At 38.7% G+C, this 23,088-nt stretch overlaps 1 protein-coding gene across 6 annotated transcripts in view; it reads right to left on the reverse strand.

Annotated features, from left to right (window-relative positions):
• The window catches only part of RPRD2 (regulation of nuclear pre-mRNA domain containing 2), a 90,056-nt gene that overhangs the window by 31,511 nt on the left and 35,457 nt on the right, over nt 1-23,088 (reverse strand). For 3 of the 6 annotated variants that reach the window (XM_047784744.1, XM_047784743.1, XM_047784747.1), the window contains exons 2-5: nt 21,032-21,161; nt 2,628-2,728; nt 1,685-1,762; nt 375-427 (exon numbers count right to left, since the gene is read on the reverse strand). In XM_047784744.1, the coding sequence (XP_047640700.1) occupies nt 375-427; nt 1,685-1,762; nt 2,628-2,728; nt 21,032-21,161 (362 nt within the window). Of the gene's footprint in view, nt 1-374; nt 428-1,684; nt 1,763-2,627; nt 2,729-4,782; nt 4,970-21,031; nt 21,162-23,088 lie in introns of those variants that run through there. The other 3 variants (XM_047784748.1, XM_047784745.1, XM_047784746.1) reach the window with 2 other exon arrangements.

The following is a 23,088-nucleotide window of genomic DNA, read 5'->3' on the forward strand; positions in this document are numbered from 1 at the left end:
TGGGAGTTCCTGTCGTGGTACAGTGGTTAACGAATCCGACTAGGAACCATGAGGTTGCGGGTTCAATCCCTGCCCTTGCTCAGTGGGTTAACGATCCGGCATTGCAGTGAGCTGTGGTGTAGGTTGCAGACGCAACTCGGATCCCGTGTTGCTGTGGCTCTGGTGCAGGCCGGCAGCTACAGCTCCGATTCGACCCCTAGCCTGGGAACCTCCATATGCCGAGGGAGCGGCCCAAGAAATGGCAAAAAGACAAAAAACAAAACAAAACAAACTGATGTACAATTGTATAAAACTAAATCTAACCAGACTATACAAAAAACTTTAACACAAAGGGGGTGGAAAATACTTTGGCATAAACACATTCTGTAACTTACTCGAAATTCAGCAACTATCTTAGACTTGAGAGCAGCTTTTGGATTTGTGGATGCTGTTGGAATTAAACAAAAGGTCATTTAAGAATATAGACAAAAAATGTTGACTAATATTTAGGAAAATTTCCAGCTTTATAGTTAAGAGTGTACTCTTTGAATATATGTCAAACATGCACATTTACATCATAATGTTCTTAAAATAAACAATGGAATACCAAATTTGAACACTCCCAAGCATGGTCAATATAAAAATATACTACTATTTAAAAAGGTCTAACCTACTTACCTCCAACATACTCCGTAAGTCTAGAGTCCTAGAATTATCGATTTGGAGATACTGAGATACATAAAGTACCTTTTTGCCTGGTCTGATTGAGAGTAAGAGGATCTTAACACCTCAAACTAAAAGTGTTCAGGAGCAGGGCATCCAATTAATCCTGAGCACTGGCTGAAGAATATTTACTTATAAACATCAACTCTATTCCTATGTAATTAGTCTTGGATTTCTTTTTCTGCTGACTCAATTCTCACCAAAAATAGGCAGAGAAAGTTCTAAGTACAATATCACTGTGGTTGAACTTTGGCTGAAATGATGACTCCTGTCGTTCCTAAGCATGCAAGTTATGATCAAATGATGTGAGAGGACTCCCTTAATCATGATGAATATCATATGCTTGCTGGAGCAAAACCATCCCAAGTGTCTTGTTTTACCTCCCAGTTCTCACTGTCTTTTACCTTGTTCCCTCCACACCTTCAAGTCTTTCTCAACATTCCTCAGTTTGGCCCACAGCAGTCTATCACATGCAGTATTCCACTCCCTTGGTCTCATGCTGAATAAATATGATAAACACAGCAGGAGCTCCTGTTAGAGAATGAACTTCTGGCCAGGATTTGAGGCCCATGTCTAATCTGGTAGATTATATCCCCAAATCTGAAGGATTTCATGGCTCCCTCAGAAATGCTTCTTAATGCCTAGTCTCTTCTTCAGCTTTGTTGTTTAATGCCAGCTGCCTCTAACTTCATATATCTTTGAACCTGAGAGTTACCCTATCAAATACCTTTTTCTTCTTTCAATCCCCCAACTACTCTTGAATCTTCACTCATTTAAACCCCTTTCCTTTGTTTAATTTTAATTTTTTTAAAGAAGTAACTCCATGATGGCTTGCTTAGTTTAAGTCACTGGGAACCTCCCAAGCCTAGAAAACACAGGCTTGCCCATGGTTTATGCCAGGTACGATGTCAAATGGTCTACATTTTCTTCTGCTCCAAAAAGAGGAGTTAATTTTATATTAGTTGAGATTTTGATTCCTTACTTTGTGATTTCTTCCACTGCTTATTCGGTTGTTTGTTCAGATTTTCTTTCAGCTGCTTCTGAGTTTTGAAAGTGGTACCTGGAAAACATTTCAGTTTTTGCAATCTGGCGTTATGGGAAGATGTTCTGTCTGTCCACTTCAGTGTCAAAGTTGTAGCATGAAAAAAGGCAATCCGAGACTGGGTGTTGTTTCTTTCTTTCCTTTTCTTTCATTTTTATAAAAAGATAAAAACACTCACCAGATCTAAGAAACTGTCAAACAAACATGTTTTCTACATGAATGAAATTACTAATTTTGAGAAAATCAGGGTAGGAAGCTTAAAAATACCAGATGACACATTCAAACAAATAATTTAACAGCTTCTTAGAAGATGCTGTTTTTATAGCAAATTTCTAGTCAAATTATGGTCATGGTATCGGATATCACCAACATCTACTCAGTGACTTAATTACATGCATATCTAGTACATAAGAAATAAGTAACACAAAAAACAAACAAAAAGTACACAATTAAAAATCTAAACCAAAACAGAAACTGAAGAATACCAACATGCTTAGGATCAATTAGCTTACTGCAAATTGAAACCCTGTCCAAAAATTCTCCCAAAACTAAGAGTACCGGGCAATAATTATTAAGCACAAAAGATGAACCATTTAAAGCACTCTAAGTAAAGCAAATGCAGGAAAATAAGTTAATGACCATCATCACTTAATATGCTTGACTTTCTTTAGTCAAAAAAAAAAAAATTTCAACCTTCCCCAAACTAACTCCACTTAAATTTTAATGCAAACAGATTTTTATAAGTATTTAACTTCAAACAAAGAAGGCCAGAGCCAAAATTTTATTTTTCACTCTTAAGCAAAAGGACCAGATCTATAAAACATATAATTTAAAGACTGAACAATGGACTCAATTTTTCTTTTAGGAAAGAAAAGACACTTACTCAAAGCTTCTCTTAATGCCATAATCATTTCTTCTGGGTATACATTTCTATCTTCCCAGATTTTAAAGATTCGTTCTATAGACTTAGAGACAGAAGGATCCCTGAGAAGAAAGAAAAAGTGAGATAGACATAAAATAATTTTCTAAATTAAATGTCTTCTGATTTTTTTTCTTGGCTGCACCCACAGCATGTGAAAGTTCCCGGGCCAGGGACTGAACCTGTGCCACGGCAGCAATCTGAGCCACTGCAGTAACAATGTGGACTCTTAACAGTCACTGCCAAAAGAGAACTTCTGATGTTTATTTTAAAACATTTTTTCTAGTGTCTACGACTAAAAGCTTAAAAATTCTTATTCAACGCTTTTTACTTTTTTTTTGTCTTTTTGCCTTTTCCTAGGGCCGTTCCCTTGGCACATGGAGTTCCCAGGCTAGGGGTCAAATCAGAGCTGTAGCCACCGGCCCACACCAAAGCCACAGATCCGAGCTCCGAGATCCGAGCAGCGTCTGCGAACCACACCACAGCTCACGGCAACACCGGATCCTTAACCCACTGAGCAAGGCCAGGGATCGAACCCGCAACCTCACAGTTCCTAGTCGGATTCGTTAACCACGTGCCATGACGGGAACTCCCGCTTTTTACTTTTTATCAATGACACAGATGAGGCTGTGGATGACATAACGAACTTTTTAAAAAATTTAGTGAGGTAACATTGGTTTATGATATTATATGTTTTGTGAGTACATTATTTTTCTACTTCTGTATTCATTACAGAATGCTCATGGACAAAATTTTAAGTTTTCATCCATCACCATACAGCTGATTACCTTTACCCACGTCACCCTTCCTCCAACATCCTCCCACTCTGGTAACCACTAGTCTGTTCTCTGTACACATGTATGTGTTTGGTTTGGTTTGTTCATTTTCTTAATCTTTTAAAGAAGTTTAGGGGCCAGGGATCAATACAAGCTACAGCAATGATGATGCTGGACCCTTAACCTCCTGAGCCACCAGGGAACTCCTGTTCAATTAATTTTATTTGTTTACTTATTTGTCTTTTTAGGCTATGGGTCAAATCAGAGCTGTAGCCACTGGCCTACACCACAGCCACAGCAGTACCAGATCCCAGCCACATCTGTGACCTACACCATAGCTCATGGCAACACCAGATCCTTAACCCACTGAGCAAGGCCAGGGGTCAAACCTGCAAACTCATGGATACTAGTCAGATTCGTTTCCACCTAGCCATGACAGGAACTCCCTGTTCATTTAAATTTTTTTTTTCTTTTTCTTGGCTGCATCCATAGCATGTGGAAGTCCCCCTGCCAAGGATCAAATCCGTGCCACAGCAGTGACCCAAGTTGCTGCAGACCAGATCCTTAACCTATTAAACCACAGGAGAACACCAATTTTTAATTTATTTTTATTTATTTGGTTTTTATGGCCACACCTGTGGCACACAGAAATTCCTGGGCTAGGGATTGAATCAGAGCTGCAGCTGCCAGCCTATGCCACAGCCACAGCAACTCGGGATCCAAGCTCATGGAAATGCCAGATGTTTAACTCACTGAGCAAGGCCAGGGATTGAACTGACATCCTCATGGAACCACATCCTCATAGATACTAGTCAGGTTCATAACCTGCTGAGCTACAACAGGAACTCCACAAACACCAACTTTAAATTTTAATTTAAAAAACATATTCCACATGAGTGAAATCATAAGATCTTTTGTTACCTGACTTATTTCACTTAGCATAGTACCCTAAAGGTCCATCCATATTGCTAAAAATAGCAAGATTTCATCTTTTTTTAATGGCTGGGTGGTATTCCATTGTGAGTGAGTGAGTGAGTGAGAGAGAGAGAGAGAGAGAGAGAGAGAGAGAGAGAGAAAACAGATCTTTGTGGAGTTCCTGTCGTGGCACAGCAGAAACGAATCTGACTAGGAACCATGAGGGTGTGGGTTCGATCTCTGGTTAAGGATCCAACACTGCTGTGAGCTGTGGTGTAGGTTGCAGATGTGGCTCAGATCCTGCGTTGCTGTGGCTGTGGTATAGGCTGGCAGCTGTTGCTCCAATTTGACCCTTAGCCTGGGAACCTCCACATGCCATGAGTATGGCTCTAAAAGTACAAAAAGTAAAAAGCAAACAAAAAAACCACCTTATGGGATATATCATTTGGAAATATCTTCGCACATTCCATAGGCTTTTTATTTTACTGACAGTTTTCTTTGCTGTGCAGAAACTTTTTAGTTTGATGTAGTCCCATTTGTTTATTTTTCCTTTGGTTTTCTTTGCCTGAGGAAACATACCCAGAAAGATATTGCTAAGACTGATGTCAAAGAGCATATATATAGAGAGCATATGTTTTCTTCTAGAAGTTTTTTGGTTCCAGGTCTTACATCAATCAAGTCTTGAATTCTTTTTTTTTGTCTTTTTTTGCCTTTTCTAGGGACGCTCCCACGGCATATGGAGGTTCCCAGGCTAGGGGTCAAATCGGAGCTGCAGCCACCGGCCTACGCCAGAGCCACAGCAACTCGGGATCCGAGTTGCGTCTGCAACCTACACCACAGCTCACGGCAACGCCAGATCCTTAACCCACTGAGCAAGGGCAGGGATCAAACCCGCAACCTCATGGTTCCTAGTCAGATTCGTTAACCACTGCACCACGACGGGAACTCCTTGAATTCACTTTGAGTTAATTTTTATGTATGGTATGAGATAGTAATCTAGTTTCTTTCCTTCTTTCTTTTTTTTTTTTCATATGTGGCTGTCTGGTTTTTTCCCACCACCATTTATTGAAGAAACCATTCTTTCTCCAATGCGTGTTCTTTATTCGTTATAATTGTCCATAAATGTGTGGCTTTATATCTGGGCTTTCAATTTTGTTCTACTGACCTATGTATCTTTTTTCTGCCAACATTATGCTGTTTGGATTACTATGGCTTTGTAATATCACTCAAAATCAGGATGTGTGATACCTACTGTTTGTTATTTTTTTCTCATGATTACTTTGGCTATTCAGGGCCTTTTGTGGTTCTATATAAATTTCAGAATTGATGTTCCATTTCTGTGAAGAATGACCTTTGGATTTTGATAGGGCTTGCACTGAATCTGTAGCTGCTTTAGGCAATATAGACATTTTGACAATGTTAATTCTTCCAATCCATGAGCACAGGATATATTTCAATTTATTTGTGTCTTCTTCAATTTCTTTCAACAATATCTTATAGTTTTCGGTGTACAGGTCTTTCATCTCCTTGTATAAATTTATTCCTAGGGTTTTTTTTTAATTGTAAATAGGATTGCGTTCTTAATTTCTCTTTCTGCTAGCTCACTGTTAGTATATGGAAACACAACTGATTTTTTGTATATTTATTTTGTAAAATGAAACTATACCAGAGAACACTGTCTTGTCCCTAGTCTTAAAAGGAATAGCTTTCATTTTTTTCAACACTGAGCATGATGCATGGGTTTATCATACATTGCCTTTATTATGTTGAGGTATGTCCCTTTGATAGCCACCTTATTGAAAGTTTTTATCATTAACTGGGTATTGAACCTTGTCAAATGCTTTTTCTGCATCTATCAAGAGGATCACATGTTGAACCACTCTTGCATCCTTGGAATAAATCACACTGGATCATGGTGTATGATAATCCTTTTATTATTTGGACTGCTATTGTTTTTTGTTTTTTTCAACTGAAGTATAGTTGATTTACAATATTATTTTAGTTTCTGATGAACAGCAAAGCAATTCAGTTATACACATGTATATATATTTTTCTTGATTCTTTTCCATTATAAGTTAGTACAATATTGTTTTCTGTACTGTATAGTAGGACCTTGTTGTTTATCTATTTTTTAAAATATTTAATTAATTAATTTTTTTGCTTTGGAGGGCCACATCCGCAGCATATGGAGGTTCCCAGGCTAGGGGTTGAATCGGAGCTACAGCTGCCAGCCTGTACCACAGCCACAGCAACACAGGATCCAAGCCCTGTCTGCAAACTACACCAAAGCTCACAGCAACGCCGGATCCTTAACCCACTGAACGAGGCCAGGGATCAAACCTGCAACCCCATGGTTTCTAGTTGGATTCGTTTCCACTGCACCATGACAGGAACTTCTGTTTATCTATTTTATATAGTGTGTATCTGTTAATCTCAAGCTCCTAATTTATCCTTCCCCCGTTCCCATAAGTTTGTTTTTTATGGCTGGGAGTCTGTTTTGTAAATAAGCTCATTTGTATCATTTTTTAAGATTCTACATATAAGTGATCTCATGATAATTGTGTTTCTCTTACTTCACTTGGTATGATAATCTCTACGTCTATCCATGTTGCTACAAATGGCATTATTTCATTTGTTTTCATGGCTGAGTAATACTCCACTGCATATACAGACCATAGCCAGATCCTTAACCTAACTGTGCCAGGGATCGAAACTGCATCCTCATGGATACCAGTCAGATTCATTACTGCTGAGCCACAATAGGAATTCCAAAAAGATATATTATTCTCTATTGCAAAGTATGAATGAGTTTATATTCAACACTCCCAAATAGAGTTTATTCATTAAGGTCTCATATATATCCTATTAAGGCTATTCTTAGATAATTTCATGTATTTTATTGCTAGCATGACTCCATCCTATAGATTCATACTAACTTCTCAGAGTAAAAGTGATTCAGAAGTTTGTTGATGGTTAATTATTCTCAGTCCTTGTTTCTCTGGAGCTATCTTTATATAGTGTATCTGTCTCTTGAAAATAGTTTTGTTTTGTATGCAAATTCATGTTGACAGGTATTTTCTATCAATGCCAGAAAAATAATTTTCATATATGCCTTCTGGGTTCCACTAGTGCAGTTGAGAAGTCTGTTGTCAGTCTAAATGCAGTCCTTGGATATGTGATCTGACTTTCTGCCTTTTTTGCTTTGTTGTCTACTTTTTAACTGTGGTAAAATAACATAAATTTGCCATTTTAATCATTTTTTGGAGTTCCCATCATGGCTCAGTGGTTAACAAACCCAACTAGTAACCATGAGGTTGCGGGTTCAATCCCTGGCCTTGCTCAGTGGGTTAAGGATCCAGTGTTGCCATGAGCTGTGGTGTAGGTTGCAGACGCAGCTGGGATCCTGAGTTTTTGTGGCTCTGGTGTAAGCCAGTGGCTGTAGCTCCAATTCGACCCCTAGCCTGGGAACCTCCATATGCCACGGGTGCAGCCCTAAAAGAGACCCCCCCCCCAAAAAAAAAAATTCAAATGTACAACTTAGTGGCACTAATTATATTCACAATGTTATACAACCACCACCTCCTACTATTTCCAAAATTTTTCCTTACCCTAAATTGAAACGCTGTACCCACTGAACAACTCCCTATTACTCCTTCCCCTCAGCTCCTAACAACTTCTAATCTACTTTCTGTCTCTATAGATTTGCCTGTTCTAGGTATTTTACATAAATAAAGTCAAACAATATTTGTCCTTTTGTGTCTAGCTTATGTCAGCATATTTTCAAGGTTCATCCATTTGTAACATGTACCAGAACTTCATTCCTATCTTAAAAATTGTGGTAAAATATATATAAAATTTACCATCTTAACCATTTTTCAGTGAACAGCTTAGTAATGTTATGTATAGTCACACTGTAGTGATATCAATCTCCAGAACTCTTCATTCTGCAACTGAAACTCTATATCCATTAAACAACATCCTATTCCCCCACAATTCCACCTTCTATTTTTACGAGTTTGATTACTGTTGTTATTTCATATAAGTGGAATCACACAACAATTATGCTTTTGTGATGGTTTATTTCACTTAGCATAATGTCTTTAAGGTTCATCGTGTTGTATCATGTGTCAGAATTCTTTTTTAAAGGGGTTGAATGATACTCCATTTTTTATATATGCCACATTGTTTTATCTGTTCATCTGAAAATTGGGCTGGTTCCTTCTTTTGACGATTGTAAATAATGGTGCTCTGAACATAGGTGTACAAACATCCGAGTTCCTGCTTTCATTTTTTTTAACATACATATCCAGGAATAGAACTGCTGGTTCATATATTAATTCTATGTTAAACTTTTTGCTCCCTTTTTTTGTGTGTCTTTTTGCCTTTTCTAGGGCCGCACTCGAAGGATAGGGATCTAATCAGAGCTGTAGCTGCCACCCTACACCACAGTCATAGCAACTCGGGATCCAAGCCGCATCTGCGACCTATACCACAGCTCATGGCAACACCAGATCCTTAACCCACTAGCGAGGCCAGGGATTGAACCCACAACCTCATGGTTCCTAGTCGGATTCATTAACCACTGAGCCATGATGGGAACTCCCTATATTTAACTTTTTGAAGAAGTATCAATCTGTTTTCCTTATCAGCCACATCATTTTATATTCCTATCAGAAATTTAGAAGTTTTTCCCCTTTCTAACCCCTGGTACTTTCCGGTTTTGTTTCTTTTTTTTTTTTTTTTTGTCTTTTTGCTATTTCTTGGGCCGCTCCCGCGGCATATGGAGATTCCCAGGCTAGGGGTCAGATCAGAGCTGTAGCCTCCAGCCTACGCCAGAGCTACAGCAACGTGAGATCCGAGCAATGTCTGCAACCTACACCACAGCTCACTGCAATGCCGGATCATCAACCCACTGAGCAAGGGCAGGGATTGAACCCGCAACCTCATGGTTCCTAGTCGGATTCGTTAACCACTGAGCCATGACGGGAACTCCTGTTTCGTTTTTAAAGTACAGTTATCCTAGTAGGTCTAAACTCTTTGGCTGCTTTTAAAATCTTTTTGTTTTTCATTTTCATTACAAATGACTAGATGTAAATTCCTTTTTCTACTTATCCTGCTTGCTATATTCTGTGCTTATGTTTCAAGATTCATAGTTTTGTTTAGAACACAAAAGCTCTCTCCTCCTGAATTCTAAATTGATGTCAATTAAGTCTCTCATTCTAATCTTCATTTTTCACCTCCTTCTATTGCTGCATTCTAATTTCTTCAGAACTATTTTCTAGCTTAATCTCTTTTTCCTTTCTAGAATTACTAGTGGTTCTTTCTCAAACCTGTCCAAATATATTTTCCATTGTTTATTTTATTCAACATAATCTTTAACTTTTTAAATAATTGTCTTATATACTCTACCTGATAATCTTAATATCTGAAACTCTTTGTGATCTAAATCTGTTGATTCGCCTTTGTGGTGATTTGTTTCCCAATACATTCAGTGACCTCTGATTGTAAGCACATATCCATATGATATGGGATTCCTGGTAGTCTAAGTAGGAAGTGTGTTCCTTGAGAGAAAAATCTATACTGGAAGCCAGGAGGCCTTAAGACTCAAGACCACATTATCCCCTCTCCATAGCCAGATCACATGGTACCACTGATACAGGTATACTGATTAATGTCAGCTATTCTAATACAACCATGGTTCCTGATTCAGTTTATTTTTGTCAAAAATGTAGTTGTTTTACAAAAAAGAAACCTTTGGAACCCATTCAGCCAGAAGGCAAGTCATGATAATGTGTAAATGTCTGTTTTTTTCAACTATACTACAGAGCTTCTTCCACAGCAGATTGTAACTTATTTGTTGTTGTTTCTTTGGCATCTACAAAGTATGCACTACATAGTAAATAAACAAATGAAAGAAAACTGGATTTTGCCATTTTGAAACCCAACTATTCATTATCAGGTCACAATATCTATTCACCAAAGTCCTCAAGTAAAATACGTGGAAAAATAAAATTGCTAAGAAGTCATATAAATAAGACTGGGGTATAATATAGTGAAAATAGCACTAGTTGGGGAAGTAGGGTTCCTCATTTGTAAAATGATTTTTACTAGGTAATTTGTTAGCTCTAAAATTCTTAGCTAGATTTGCTCTCTATTTACATCAACACAGAACTCTCAAACTTCTACAATCCAACCATCTCTTCTGTTTAAAAACCCAAACAAAATCTACAATAGCAGTTTTGCTTACCCTATAATTCTAGATCTCTTTTTTAGTGTACTGATCACAACCTTAATTTCTACAGCACATACAATTAGTACCACACACAACATAAAACAATTAATTATAAACTTTGCTATTTGACTTATAAGTACCAAAATGTTGGCTGACTTGGAGAATTGTTAGGATGTTCAATAGGTATTCTTTATATTAGCGACCGCCGCCCCCAGCCCACTTTTAAAACAGCAAGGTGTTAGCAAATTATTTCAAAGCATAAAGCGATGAAAAGCACAAGAAGAACTAAACAACATAATCCTGTACCTCACTTAAGGGGATATCTTTTCTTCAGCAATATCTTATTTCTGATACATCAGAATAATGTGCTACATCTTGCAAGTTTTTAGTAAATATTTGCCAACTGAATGAATGGAAGACCAAATTATGGGTCAACTCAAAGAGGAGCCAGTCAATACTCGGAGCTCAGAAACTGGATGGAGATAGATTTTTATCTCTAAAAATTTGCTATTCTGTATCTCCTAAAATAACACCCATTTATAAAACACATCTTTTTTACTCACTTAAAACAAATGTCTTTCCTGGTGTGTGCCTTGTCTTTAATTTTATGTCTTCTACAATGTAGAAGTTTAATTTTGAAGCAATAAAATTTATAAATACTTTTACTATCTTTTCTTGGTGTCTTAAGAGCTTTTTAGCCCTTGTAGTCATGAAAATATTCTTATTTTCTTCTAATATTTTAAAGTTTTGTTTTTATACATCAAGGTAATTCATTTGGAATTTATTTTTTGTCTATGGTGTTGGGAAACATTTAACATCTAATTTTATTTTTTCACATGGAAAGCCTATGTCCCAGAATCAAGAGTTCATCTTTTCCCCAGTGATTTCTAATTCAACTTCTATCATTTACAGAGGTCCCATATATGTATTGGTCTACTTGTGGGCTGTTTTGTTACTTAAATTTATTTATCTGTATACTAATATAATACTCTTTTAATTACTATGGCCAAATAATAATTCTTGATATTTCATAGGATAATTCCTACTGAATTTTTTTTTCTTTTTTGCTTTTTAGGGCTGCACCTAGGGCATATGGAGGTTCCCAGCCTAAGGGTCAAACCGAAGCTCTAGCTGCTGGCCTATGCCACAGCCACAGCAATGCAGGCTCCAAGCCACGTCTGTGACCTATACCACAGTTCACAGCAATGCTGGATCCTTAACCCACTGAGCAAGGCCAGGGATTGAACCTGTGTCCTCATGGATGCTAGTCAGATTTGTTAACTCCCCCTGGGCCACGACAGGAACTCCCCTACTTGCTTTTTTTAATAGTTTTGGTTACTCCTAAACACTGACTCTTCTATATGAATTTTAGAATCATGACAATTTTTCTTTTGCCTTTTTTTTTTTTTTTTTTTTTTTTTTTTTTAAGGCCGTACCTGCCACATATGGAGGTTGCCAGGCTAGGGGTCTAATCGGAGCTGTAGCCGCTGGCCCACACGACAGCCATAGCCACGCCAGATCCAAGCTGCATCTGAGACCTACACCACAGCTCACGGCAACACCAGATCCTCAACCCACTGAGCAAAGCCAGGGATCAAACCTGCAACCTCATGGTTCCTAGCGGATTCATTTCCGCTGTGCCACAATGGGAACTCCAATCATAACAAATTTCTTAAAATGTCCTTTTGGGATCTTGATTAAAGTATAATGTATTTATTTACATGCTGATTTTATGTCTTTTTGTTATAGTTTATAATTTTCCCCATAAAGTTTTCAACACACTTTTACTCTAGGTACCTACAGCTTTTGTTGTCACTATTACAGTAGGTTTTTTTTGTTATTGTTGTTACTATTAATAACACTCTTTTTTCTATTGTCTGTCTGTCTGTCTGTCTGTCTGTCTGTCTATCTATCTATCTATCTTTTGGCCGCACCCATGGCATGTGGAAGTTCCCAGGCCAGGGACTGAATCCGAGCCACAGCTTGAACTTATGCTGTAGTTATAGCAACACTAGATCCTTTAACCCACTGTACCAGGCCAGGGATACAACCCACGTCTCAGCAGCAAAGTGAGCTGCTGTAGTCGGATTCTTAACCCTCTGCACAACAGCGGCAACAACTATTATATTTTTAATTAGTTATTTCTGATATACAGAAATGCTACTGATTTCTATATGTTGAGTTGTATCCAGCAACCTTGTTAAACCCATTTTAATCTGTAAATTTTCTTGGATTTCCTATGAAAATGATCACAAAGTCTCTATATATCTTTTTACCCTATATGATTCCACTACTTACATTTTATAGTTCAACAACTATAAATCAGAATTTGTAATTAAAAATGAAGCAAATATCATTCATATTAACATTAAAGTGATAAATGATATTTGTTGAAACCAAGTACAAATTGCAATACAAACATGATCCTGAATATATACACTGAATATACACATTGTTTTTAATATATCAAGCCTATAATACCATTATCATTCAATTATTTCACCATTTTCCTCCATGTGAACTACTATAAACTTTTTTTAGTATATGGTGAAATCACTAGTGCCTTCAACTCATATAATTCTTTTATTTATTTATTTTTTTTGTCTTTTTAGGGCTGCACCCGCGGCATGTGGAGGTTCCCAGGCTAGGGGTCTAATCGGAGCTGTAGCCGCTGGCCTACACCACAGCCACAGCAATGCAGGATCCGAGCCGCGTCTGCAACCTACACCACAGCTCATGGCAACGCCAGATCCTTCACCCACTGAGCGAGGCCAGGGATCAAACCCACAACCTCATGGCTCTTAGTTGGATTTGTTTCCACTGCGCCACTATGGGAACTCCTGATATAATTTCTTATATATTAAAGCTATCTTTAATCTTTCCTCATTAGCCTTTGATAAAATATTGTCTTATCCCAAAATGTAATCACAACCACATAACACAGCCACAGAATGATGTGAAGAACTGTTAGTAAGGTAATCATAGATGATACCGAAATACGCCTGGACAATCCACAGACCCTTTAAACTACATCCATGGACCCACTGAGGAATAACGTGGCCTGTACTTAAGAAACACAGCTTTACAGCACTTCAAGTTATTTTTCCACCCATGCACCAAGGTAATCACCTATGAAGTGACAGGCACTATGCTGGGAGCAGAAGCTCAAAGTCTGGGAGACAGACTGATGACAAAAGCACGTTTATCAGTTACAAGGTAGTGCGTTAGGTGCTGTGACAGAAGAAGAGACAAGTATAATGACAGCAAAGAGTTGTTTAATCCAGACTGGGAAGCAGAAGTCAAGAAGGAAAAAATTTCTTGAGGATACTAAATCTTTAAGGAAGGTGAAAAGATGGTGTGAACAAAACTCTACAGAGCTTATCCTAACTGGGAACAGTGTACTGCTACATGGTTTATTATACAATTTGTTCTACTAGGCAGCCAATTCAATTTTCAAAAGGAACTAACTTCTCATTTAACTTAATACTATAATTTGAAAATTAAGTTTAGTCCAAATAAGTCTTACATGACAGAAAAGTTGCCAATGATATATAATTACATATAATATAAACAAATAATTAAAGAGTGAATACCCATGCAATCACAACCCAGGTCAAGAAATAAAACACTGCTAGCTCCCCAGAGGATCTGAGCAGATCCCTTCAAGATCACAATCCCTTCCATCTCCCTGAGATGGTAGACTTCTGTGAAATCGTTTCCTTATCTTACTTTGTTTTAACATCTAAGTAGGCATAGACAATAGTTTATTTTTTGCCAAATTTAAATGGATTCATACTATACATACATAAATACTACTTTCTACTTTCAATATTTAATGAGATTTATCTATGTTGTCGCATGTAACTGAAATTCATCAATTTTCGGTCAGGTATTCGAATATGCCACAATTCATTCATTTTACTGTAGAGCAATATGTTTCTAAATTTTTATTACCACAAACAACATTGCTATAAAAATTCCCTTCCACTGATCTTGCTGCACACATAGAAAAGTTTCTCAGGAGTAAAACCTTAGGGGTGGAATCATAAGATCATAGGGTATATATAACAAAATTTTAAAACTGAGGTTATTTTATACCAATTAACTGTCTTTTTTTTTTCCTTTTTAGGGCCAAACCTGTGGCATACAGAAGTTCTCAGGCTAGGAGTCTAATCGGAGCTGCAGCTGCCAGTCAACACCACAGCCACACCATATCCAAGCCTTGTCTAAGATCTACACCACAGCTCATGGCAATTCCAGATCCTTTAACCTGGGGATCAAACTGGCATCCTCATGGATACTAGTCAGATTCTCAACTCGCTAAGCCACGATGGGAACTTCCCAATCAACTTTTAAACCAACAGTATATGAGAGCTTCCACTGTGCCATTATCTTGCTAATGTTGGTATGGTGGACTTTAAGATCTATGACTTATCTGGTAGGTATGTGTGCCAATTTTTAATTTACTGTCTCTTAGATCTAAATATGTCCTTTCCTATACGGGAGCCAGACTCTGCAAACTCCATTTCTCCTTGGCTCACTGTTAAACTCGGCTAATAGAGGGCCCTACAGTGACACTGAGAGTCTGGAAAAGGTAGTTAGGATTCTTTTTTTTAGGGCACCTGCAGCATATTGAAGTTCCCAGGCTAGGGGATGAATCGGAGCTACAGCTGCCAGCCCACACCACAGCCACAGCAACGCTGGATCCTTAACGCACTGAGAGGGGCCAGGGATCGAACCAGCACCCTCATGGATACTAGTCTGGTTCCTTACCACTGAGCCACAACGGGAACTTCTTTCGGTGTCTGTTTTCAAGTGTAGCAGCATAGGAACATCCTGGTAGGGTCTTAGCATAGCTCTAGCAGTTCAGTGGTAAGTGCTCTCCAGGCTGTTTCTTAGCTGCCACAACGACAGGTAGCATGTTTGGTAGCAATCCACTCAGGTCTGAATTTCGGCTGAATCTCAGCCGGTGGGAAGTGGGGGAGGCAGGGGTTCTTACTTTTCACTCAGGTTTCATAGATACTATCACCTCTCAAGAGTTATTTCACTATTTCTAGCAGTTAGCTACCTTTTACCTACTTAACGATTCTTTATATTAATTTTCTGTTTAAATTACTGGCACGTGGTTTCTCTTTCCTGACTGGAACTTAACTTATAAGATATGTAATGAATGATGTATCTCAACAGTTCCAGGGCTATATGACATGTGATATCACTACAGACTAAATGCAAAAATGGGTAAGAAAATTTAGCTGTCTGCTATTAAGCCAGATATTAAAGAGATTTGTGAAACTGCAAATCACCACTCTTCTCACTAAAATTTAAATAGTTTCTTTCTTTTTTTTTCTGGCCACACCTGTGACATGTGTAAGTTCCCAGGCCAGGGATCAAACGTGCACCACAGTAGCAACCAGAGCTGCTGCAGTTGACAATGCCAGATCCTTTTAACGCACTGCACTACAAGGTAACTCCTATCTTTTTCTTATTATTTGGCAAATCTTTGTATGTTTGGGGTATAAACCCTTCATTGACTACATTGAAAATACTTTTTCTCTCACTCTGTGGCTTGTGTTTTCACACTTTACGGTGTTTTTTAATTAAATGGAAGGTCTTGGAGTTCCCGTCTTGGTGCAGTGGTTAACGAATCCGACTAGGAACCATGAGGTTGTGGGTTCGGTCCCTGCCCTTGCTCAGTGGGTTAACGATCTGGCGTTGCCGTGAGCTGTGGTATAGGTTGCAGACACGGCTCGGGTCCTGAGTTGCTGTGGCTCTGGCATAGGCTGGCAGCTACAGCTCCGATTCAACCCCTAGCCTGGGAACCTCCATATGCCGCGGGAGTGGCCCAAGAAATAGCAAAAAGACCAAAAAAAAAAAAAAAAAAGGAAGGTCTTCATTTTAATGCAGCTGAATTTATCAATCTTATGAGGTAAGGTCATGAGATAGTCTCCCACACTGTCTTCAAAAGATCTGCAGTTCTTTCATTTTAGGTCTTTAATGTGCAATTAAGTTTTGTATATGATGTGAGTAGGACCTAATTTTTTCTGTATTAAGTAGCCAATTGTCCCGGCAATATTTATGAGAAATTCTTCTTTTACCCTTACCTAAGAGTTTCATACAGAGACCAAGTATACATATACTTGTTTCTAGACTCTGTATCATGTTCTACTGGTTTCTTTGGCTATCTCTGGGCAAATTTCATACTGCTTTATTTACCATAGCTTTATAATAAGTCTTGAAACCAGTAGAGCCAGTCTTCCCATCTTTTTTTTTTTTTTTTATTTTACTTTTTAGGACCTCAGGTGTGGCATATGGAAGTTCCCAAGATAGGGGTCAAATCGAAGCTACAGCTGCTGGCCTATGCCACAGCCACAGCAATGTGGGATCTGAGCCATGTGTGCGACCTACATACACCACAGCTCATGGCAATGCCAGATCCCCCACACACTGAGCAAGGCCAGGGATCAAACCCTCGTCCTCATGGATACCAGTCAGATTCATTTCTACTGCGCCACAAAGGGAACTCCCTTCCCACCTTATTATTCTTCAAGAGTTTCTTGGCTTTCTCTTTCTGGGGGAAGGGGAGGAGGGAACTCGGCACTTTCACATAAAATTCAGAATCAGTTTGTAAAATTGAGGGGGAAACACTACTGAGATCTTAAGATTGCACTGGATTTATAAATCAATTTGGGAAGAACTGAAATCATTAAATAATGAGTTTTCCCTACCCACAAATTATTTATTTACATTTTCTTTACTGTTTCTCAATTATGTTTTATAAGGTCCACAGAGACCTTACACATCTTTTATTAATTTTTTTTTTTTTTTTTGGCTGCAGCCATAGCATATGCAAGTTCCCAGGCCAGGGATCAAACCCACACCAAAGCAATAACCAGAGCCACAGCAGCGACTATGCCAGACCCTTAACCCATTGAGCAACAAGGGAATTCCAAGACTTATTTTTATATACAGTTGATCCTCACTCACTGCAAATTCAGGATTTGCAAATTCACCCTCTTGCTAAAATTTATTTTTTAGCTCCAAAATTTAGTCATCAGATGTGCTCTGTTTGGCTAGCAACAAATTTTTTAGAATGTGAGTTAGGGAGTTTCCTGAAGGTCCAGTGGTTAGGACTTGGAGCTTACGTGTATGCATCCCAGGTTTAGTCCCTAGTCTGGGAACTGAGATTCTCACATCAAGCCACTGCATTCCATGAACAGAAGGAAAAAAAAAAAAAAAAAAAAGAGTGATCTAGCCTCATTTAAAAATTGGGAGACTTCACCTAAGAATCCAGTTTTTGACCTAACTTAAGAAACGAGAAAGTCTTTGGAAGGTCTGACAGCATATGTTATCACCGAACTCCGTATTTCCTTATGGCCATCGGCCAGGGCTAAGTGGCTGCTGCCCCTCTTAGACCGGTTTTCCTTACATTAAGCCCACTTTACTCACCTATGTTACCTGTCTGGAACTTCTAGACATTTGCCACTCCTGAATTAAAGGGATTAAAATAATAGCCTTAAATTAGGAGAAATGAATTCACAAAAGGGTACAAATGAGTCTACAGTATATACAGAAATTTATAAGGTGGAAGTGTTGGTTGGGATGGGGCTAATTATGGAATACTAAAGTTTGTATCTTAATATTCTCTCATTTATCATATACTTTATTATTAATTTCTTCATAAGCAAGAATAATTCTGTTTCAATGACAGAGTCTTCTACTTCTGATTCTATTATTGTTTTAAGTTAAAATATAGATAGACAGACAGACAGATGGATCACTGACAGGGGAACTCTAACCTAAATGTCCTTTTGTTTTTATTTCTTTTTTGGTCATGCCTCCAGCATGTGAAAGTTCCCAGGCCAGGGATTAAATCCTGTGCCACAGTAGTGACCCAAGCTGCTGCAGTGACAACAATGGATCTTTAACCCGCTATGCCACAAGAGAACTCCCCCAAAGTAATTGTTTTTATCTTTTTTTTTTCTTCTTTTTCTTTTTTGACAGCCCCATGGCATATGGAGTCCCCAGCCAAGGATCAGATTCAAGCCACTATTACAACCTAAGCTGCAGCTGCAGTAACCCCAGATCCTTAATCCACTGTGTGAGGGCAGGGTTCAAATCCACATCCCAGCACTCCCAAGACACTGCCAATCCCACTAAAGTAGTTGTTTTTGAAAATATCTTTACAGGAGTTCCCGTCATGGCGCAGTGGTTAACAGGTCTGACTAGGAACCATGAGATTGTGGGTGTGATCCCTGCCCTTGCTCAGTGGGTTGAGGACCCGGCGTTGCCGTGAGCTGTGGTATAGGTTGCAGACACGGCTCGGATCCTGCATTGCTGTGGCTCTGGCATAGGCTGGCAGCTACAGCTCCGATTTGACCCGTAGCCTGGGAACCTCCATATGCCGCGGGAGCGGCCCAAGAAATGGCAAAAAGAGAGAAAAAAAAAAAAGAAAGAAAATATCTTTACATAGAAGTTCCCTTGTGGCTCAAGTTCCCTTGTGCTGTGGTTCTGGTTACAGTAGGGCCACACGTTCGATTTCTGGCCCAGGAACTTCAGCATAACACAGACACAGTGTGAAAAAATCTTTACACAGTAAAATAAAAGTTGGCAATCCTATATTAAACCATGAATTAAGTCATGAAATCGAAGACCAGGAAACACTAGGTTAAGTTTTTAAGATGATAATGACATTGACACTAGAAACTCTGGAGACCATCCAGCACACTGCTTTTCTTGCTGAAAATTATGCTGGATTTATATATGCAAAGAGGCAGCATAGACTAGTGTGTAGGTGGCAAAGAACATAAGCTTTGGGGCTCTAGACAAGCTTGGGTAGGAATTCTGCCAAATGCTATCACCTCCCCCTCCCTACCAGCCCCCATATCTGTGAGAGTTTAGGCAAACTACTTAGTCTATCTAAACCAGTTTCCTCCTCCTTAAAATAAGGACAATAGTAGTAGCCACTTTAAGTATTGTTCTCAGGATTAAATGACCTGAAGCACACAAAGCACTTTGTATAACATCTGGTCAATTACAAGTGTTCAATAAATGTAGGTGCTATTATTGCTATTATTTTATATGCTTCTGACATGTATGTAAATCATTACTTAGTACATGCAAGTAGGACATTTTAATCTTTTGTAGTACCAAAGCAGACATCTCAAGTTAACAATCCAAAGGAAGAAACTAAGATCATTCTGTTCTAACTGGGTTGATACTAACAAGTGGGTCAATAATACAGAATAGTTGTACAAATACCTATTACACTAATAAGTACATAGTTTGAGGAAATATTTAGCTATTCTGACCTTTTTTTTTTTTTCACAGCCATACCTGCAGCACACAGAAATTCCTGGGTTAGGGTCGAATTGGAGATGCAGCTGCTGGCCTATACCACAGCCACGGCAACACCTGATACAAGCCTCATCTGCAACCTACACTGCAGCTTGCAGCAATGGTGGATCCTTAACCCACTGAGTGAGGTCAGGGATTGAATCCACATCCCCAAGGACACCATGTCAGGTTCTTAAAACAATGAGCCACAACGGGAACTCCTAGCTATTGATTTTTCCATATAATTGTTTATCTTCTAACTGTGTGTACGTACATGTTTTCTTGCACCAAATAACTTACGAATATGATGAAACATGAGGAAAACACTGTTAATACAGGGCAAAAATAAAATCAAACACAAGTGTTCTAACACTTTGGGAAATGCTGTATACAATTTTGCTAAGAATGGAGTAAATCAATATGGAGTTAAGAATAAGTATTTTCATTTCTCCATAATTACACACATTCCATGGAGGAGGCAAGATTTCAGAAAGATAATGAAAGAGTGGGAAAGTGTAGGAGTTTCTTGGTGGCCTAGTGGTTAGGGATTCAGTGTTGTCATAGCTATGGCTCAGGTTCAATCCCTGGCCCAGGAACTTCTGTATGCCGCAGACACAGCCCCCCAAAAGAATGGAAATGTGTAAAAAAACACAGAAACAGAATGAAACACAGCCAAAGGGTATAACCAGGAGAAATACTCTCCATGCCAACTTAGGAGGGAAGAGGCAGAGTGAAAATAAAAGACAAGTTTTAAAAAAGGGAAGAAAGTTTTTAAAAGAAAAACGTATTACCAGGAAAATTACAATGAACAATTTGGACAAAATATCTTTGGCTATTCAAGCATGTGCAACTGTAACAGTTCTTTCTTTTCTTTCTTTCTTTCTTTTTTTTTTTTTTTTTTTTTTTGGTGCACCTGTGGGGTGTGGAAGTTCCTGGGCCAGGGATCAACCCATGCCACAGCAGCGACAGGAGCCACAGCAGCAATAATGCCAGATCCCTAACCCACCAGGCCACCAAGGAACTCCTACAGTTCTTACTAATAGGTAAAAAGATAAACTAAAATTCCAAATTTCTTAAGCTTAGATCCCAAAGAGCAACAAGAATTTACTTACTTCACTAGAGCAGCTGCTTCAGGAAGTACATCAGCAAATGATTCACGGAATATAATTGCATTTTTTCTTTTACAGTTCTGTATGACATCATTGGCAAGGTAAAAGAGATTCAAACGGTGAGGATAGGCAGCTGGAGACAACAAAAGACAATAAATAAAAACAAATAAGTGAATTTATACTTAGCGCAACTCATTCCAAATACAGTGTTCTCAAACTGTGTAACTGCTATTACATGGATGGATGATGAATAAATAGACAAATGAACTAATGGATCAATTATTGCACCTAATGCCTAAAAACCTTGACTGCTGCAGGTTAAGTTTCTGTTCAAGGTATTCCTTGAGTAGATTTCTACTCACCTTGTATGTGTTTGGCACATTAACTGAAAAGAATGGATGTGTGTACACGTATAACTGAATCACTCTGTGCTAAAGCAGAAGTCATCACAATGCTGTAAATCAACTACACTTCAATAGAACTTCTAAAAATGAAAAGAAACGATGGTAACACCAAATGAAAAAGTGGGGGGGGGACTAACTCTGGAGAAGCAAAAATAAAACTGTTCTCCCAAACACATGGGAAGATAAAAAATTGAGTTGAAGCAGTTCAATTTGCTGCAAAAACACCAGAGTTAGTGAAAGAAATATGGGCTTTAGAATCCAACCAGAATGTGACTTCAGGCAAGCAAATTGCTTAACCTCTTCTACATTACTATAGACAGACTCTACATCAACCGGTCCAGATACCACTCAGACACACCACGTCCTCCCATGTACTGGAAGAGAGGCTCTGCTGCTACTTTCATCACCAGATGAATGTCCTGGGAAATAAGTAATTTGATCCCATAAATCCACCTACCTCATCCTTTTTCAAAGGTTTGGGAAAAGGCCCAATCAATTCACTATCTGGAACCTTGAGCAAAGCCACTCCAATTTTATTATCTTGGGCAACTTTAATGTCCATACGGAAGACTAACACACTTTCTAGTCTCAATTTCTTAACCTCAAATTCAGTGATCTCCAAGAACCACTTCTTTCTGTTTTAAAATCACCCTTCTGACCACAACCTCCCACCCCCACTACTTGTCCTTCAATATCAAGATCTGTTTTTATTTTCTCAAATTCACATAACAGCCTCTTCCAGTACTCAATTCTTTCACTACCAATTCCAGATGCATTATTTAAAACATTATTTAAACCACTCTTGCATCAAAACCATCACTTGCTTTTCATCCTCCCCACCATTCAGCCCTTCTATCACAGGCATAGACAAAATCCTCAAACTGGATCAATCTAACTGAATGCTTTTTTTGCACCTTTACGTCTGCCCCCAGGTTCAGCTGAAGAAAAATCATACCACCAAGTGGACTGAAACAATATTAATCAGGTCTCCTCCTTCAGTGAGCCCTTGTTTACTACAGTTCTTGCACATGTCCTTAATCAGCAGCCTCTTTCATTTGCTTTTAAGAGGTTTTTCAAACTTTAACCACTTTTGTCAAGCTTTCTTACTCTCAGGAGATAAGCTTAATATGGTATTTCACATAGAAAGCAGAAATCATTAGATCAGAATTATGTTCTCTCAAAAAAATGTACTCATATTTAAACCCATCACACTTTTATTTGCTAGGCACTCTTCTAAAGATGATACAAATGTTAACCGATATTCTTGTAACAACCTTATGAGGTTGGTACTGTTATGTTCATTTAAGAGATGAAATGAAGTAAACTATCCAAACTCACAGCTGGTAAGTGGTAAAGCTGGGGTTTAAATACAGACAGCTTGGCTCCAGAGTATATGTTCTTTTTTTTTTTGCCATTTCTTAGACCGCTTCCACCGCATATGGAGGTTTCCAGGCTAGGGGCCAAATCGGAGCTGTAGCCGCCGGCCTACACCAGAGCCACAGCAACGCGGGATCCAAGCCACGTCTGCAACCTATACCACAGCTCACGGCAACACTGGATCCTTAATCCACTGAGCAAGGCCAGGCATCGAACCTGCAACCTCATGGTTCCTAGTCGGATTCGTTAACCACTGAGCCACAACGGGAACTCCCAGAA

Source organism: Phacochoerus africanus, chromosome 6 (genome assembly GCF_016906955.1).
Source record: "Phacochoerus africanus isolate WHEZ1 chromosome 6, ROS_Pafr_v1, whole genome shotgun sequence".
NCBI lineage: Eukaryota > Metazoa > Chordata > Mammalia > Artiodactyla > Suidae > Phacochoerus > Phacochoerus africanus.